The 3,118-nt window shown below is 44.3% G+C and overlaps 1 protein-coding gene across 1 annotated transcript; it reads right to left on the bottom strand.

Moving 5' to 3' along the window:
- Window positions 1–1,978: 1,978 nt before the first annotated feature.
- Window positions 1,979–2,791, bottom strand: LOC100011811 (peptidyl-prolyl cis-trans isomerase A-like). The gene has a single exon (XM_056809474.1). It carries the CDS (start codon window positions 2,683–2,685, stop codon window positions 2,191–2,193), a length of 495 nt encoding a protein of 164 aa, XP_056665452.1. The 5' UTR covers window positions 2,686–2,791; the 3' UTR covers window positions 1,979–2,190.
- Window positions 2,792–3,118: the final 327 nt, after the last annotated feature.

The raw sequence follows: 3,118 nt of genomic DNA, 5'->3' as shown, positions 1-3,118 counted from the left end.
TGCATAGTTTTCAGTGTTGCTGATCTTGAAGAGGAAAGGATAGGGCAGGGGAGTCTGAGATTGAGAGACTGAATATGGTCCAAGTCTGTGGCTTATATGAAACACCTAACAGTCCCTTCCTTCCCTTAAGTTCTAGGCCTGTTGGGGCAAATGCCCTGGGAAATAACGTTCCACCCTCTCCATCCCAGGATAATCACTGGGCATGCTCCCTATTCCCAGGTGCTGAGATGTAAACTGTTGCAACTGGAAGGTCTCTCACACTATTAGAAAACCCCTTAGATGTCATCATGTGGATAAATCTCCTGATTGGTCTGCTCATGGGGATAATGTAGTTTGGCTGATGTTCTTTTGCCCCTGGCATCTCTTGTTAAAGCCCCAGTGTCCCCAACATGGGGCTGGGAAAAGAGGGAAGAATAACTTTTATTTCACAGCATTGTAACCAGGTCTATTTGTATCAGTGCCATTTTTCTCTCCAAAACTCCATGACAGTGACCAGGGCCTGTACTGTTCCCTTCTTCTTCCTCTCTTTGAGGGGAGCCTGGGCTCCTAAAAGTTCCCTCTGTCTTTTTTTTTTAATTATAAAACCCTTACCTTCCGTCTTGGAGTCAATACTGTGTATTGGCTCCAAGGCAGAAGAGTGGTAAGGGCTAGGCAATGGGGGTCAAGTGACTTTCCCAGGGTCACACAGCTGGGAAGTGTCTGAGGCCAGATTAAGTTCCCTTTGTCTTAAGAGAGCAGATACTTTTTATTTCCATACCCACAATGCCCTGTGCCTGTGGCAGAGATCCTTTATGCCCCACTAAGCAGCTTTTCTGAGGCCAACGGCTGAGATCCTGGATCGCCCAGCCTGAAGATGGTGGGGAAAAGGAGGAGAGGGTCAGATGCCCACCAAATGTGAGTGGTTGCCAAAGAAAAGCGTTGTTACCCTGAGCTAAATATAATTATGATAAGTGGGAGCCATGTCTGGCTGATTGACACACTGAAGGAGTGACCTGCCTGCATGGAATTTACTGTTTGCCTAGATGTACTTGTTGGCTGCTCTTTGGGACATAGTGAGTTGTGCCCTCTCCATTCTTTCCCCTTGTTACACTGCTGCCTGATTAAGTGGTAACTACGCTCTCAGAAGTCTCTTGTCTATCTAAGCTCTCTTTATATGCTGTTTGTCTTTGGATCCAGTCTGGTACATAGTAGACATTTAAGAAATGGTGATTAAATGTTCACTGACTTGATTTTGTCTCCAGAATGAGTGTTTGCCATATAGACTACATGAGGAAGGAATGCCCCAAATGGAACCCAAGACCATTTGCTCAGAACTTTAGATTTTTTATTAAGCTTCTGAGCTGACAGTATACAAGAGGCTTCGGTATCTTGCTAATTCAGCTCCTTGCAGCCAAAGCCTTTACCCACAAAGCATTCTGTTCCTTGAACACTAGCATCCCTCCTGGCTCCCACATTCTCTGTTCTAATGAATGAAAGTATTTATTAGACAGATTGGAAATTTAAATGGAAAAGAATGACCATATCTGATTTTAAGGAGCTCTTGTTAATGGAAGACAACATCTAGGAAAGGTTTCAGCTTTAAGTCCAATAGAAAAGTCCCATGATCCTTAAGGTTCAGTGGCAAAGCAAATGGTAATGGTAAAGACTCCTCTTTAATGCAATTTCCATGAATAAACCCATATCAGTTTCTGATGTTGACCTATTTAACAGTGCTAATGACTTTGGGGACAAGAACTTTCGTTTCTTGGTCTTCAGAAGTTATGGTTGCTTAGAACATGGTGTTTATAGCATCTACAGACAAAGTTGTCAAGTTGAATATGTACAAATATTGCTTTCTCTAGGATACTACTGTTCGTGGGGACCTGAGGCCTACCTGACAACCATTGATAGTTGATCGGCACTTGGTGTTGCTGGTTTCTTGATGGAAGGCTCTTTGGTCACAAAGGTTGCTTCCCTTGATGAGGACTTTTTTTCCAGGTGTAGTTTAGTTTTTATTTCATAATCATAAACTTAACTCTGTTGTCTAGCCAGACTTGTGGAAGGAAAAGGGAAATGAAATCCAAAGAGAATTGCAGCAAGTGAGAGCACAAGGATTACAGGGTTTAAGAGCAGGTGTAAATCAAGGGTGCTCTCTCCAGCTACAGAGGAATGGTTTGGTGGTTAAGACAAAAAACAAAACAAAAAAACTTATTAGATTTGTCCACAGTCAGCAATGGTGATCTTCTTGCTGGTCTTGCCATCCCGAGAACCAAAACGCTCCATAGCTTCCACAATGTTCATGCCTTCTTTCACTTGGCCAAAGACCACATGCTTGCCATCCAACCAGTCAGTCTTAGCAGTACAGATGAAAAACTGGGAGCCATTTGTGTTGGGTCCAGCATTTGCCATGGACAAGATGCCAGGGCCAGTATGCTTCAGGATGAAGTTCTCATCAGCAAATTTCTCCCCATAGATGGACTTGCCACCAGTGCCATTATGGCGAGTAAAGTCACCACCCTGGCACATAAACCCAGGAATGATTCTGTGAAAGCAGTATCCCTTGTAACCAAATCCCTTCTCTCCAGTGCTCAGAGCCAGGAAGTTTTCTGCTGTCTTTGGAACTTTGTCTGCAAGGAGCTCGAAAGTAACCTGGCCTAGGGGCTTGTTTTCGACACAGATGTCGAAGTACACGTTCGGGTTGGCCATGGCTACAGATGGCTGGGATGGGCGCAACGACGGAGGCAAAGGTGGTGGGGCTCAGTGTCCGGCGGACCAAACGAAGACAAGAACTCTCGGTGGCGGCATCTGCAAAGCCCCTTGATGAGGACTTTGATGGCCAGAGAAGAAGCAGGGCTGGTGGCCTTTTGGGCATTGCTGTTAATCTTTGATTGAGAAACCTAGGTCTTTTCTATCACAGTTTGATGGGAGGTGGTTGTCATGGACCTAACTGGAAAATACGTTTGAAATAATGCCCTGCACTTAAGTCATTTTCCATCATTCTCCTCAAAAGCCTCCCCAGTTTTTAAAGGGAGGAGACCCAGCTAACCAAGAAGGATTCTTCCTTGAAATTTGGTATGGTTCAGGACCAGACTAAAAACAATTAAATATAAGAGCTTCTTGATTAGGTAAAAAAGTAGAC

Source organism: Monodelphis domestica, chromosome X, assembly GCF_027887165.1.
Source record: "Monodelphis domestica isolate mMonDom1 chromosome X, mMonDom1.pri, whole genome shotgun sequence".
Lineage (NCBI taxonomy): Eukaryota > Metazoa > Chordata > Mammalia > Didelphimorphia > Didelphidae > Monodelphis > Monodelphis domestica.
Note: the sequence above shows the minus strand (reverse complement) of the source record. Positions and strands in the feature narration are given on the sequence as shown.

Bases quoted from the DNA above. Each gene is read 5' to 3' on its own strand.
- LOC100011811 (XM_056809474.1), bottom strand. From the start codon at position 2,685: ATGGCCAACCCGAACGTGTACTTCGACATCTGTGTCGAAAACAAGCCC.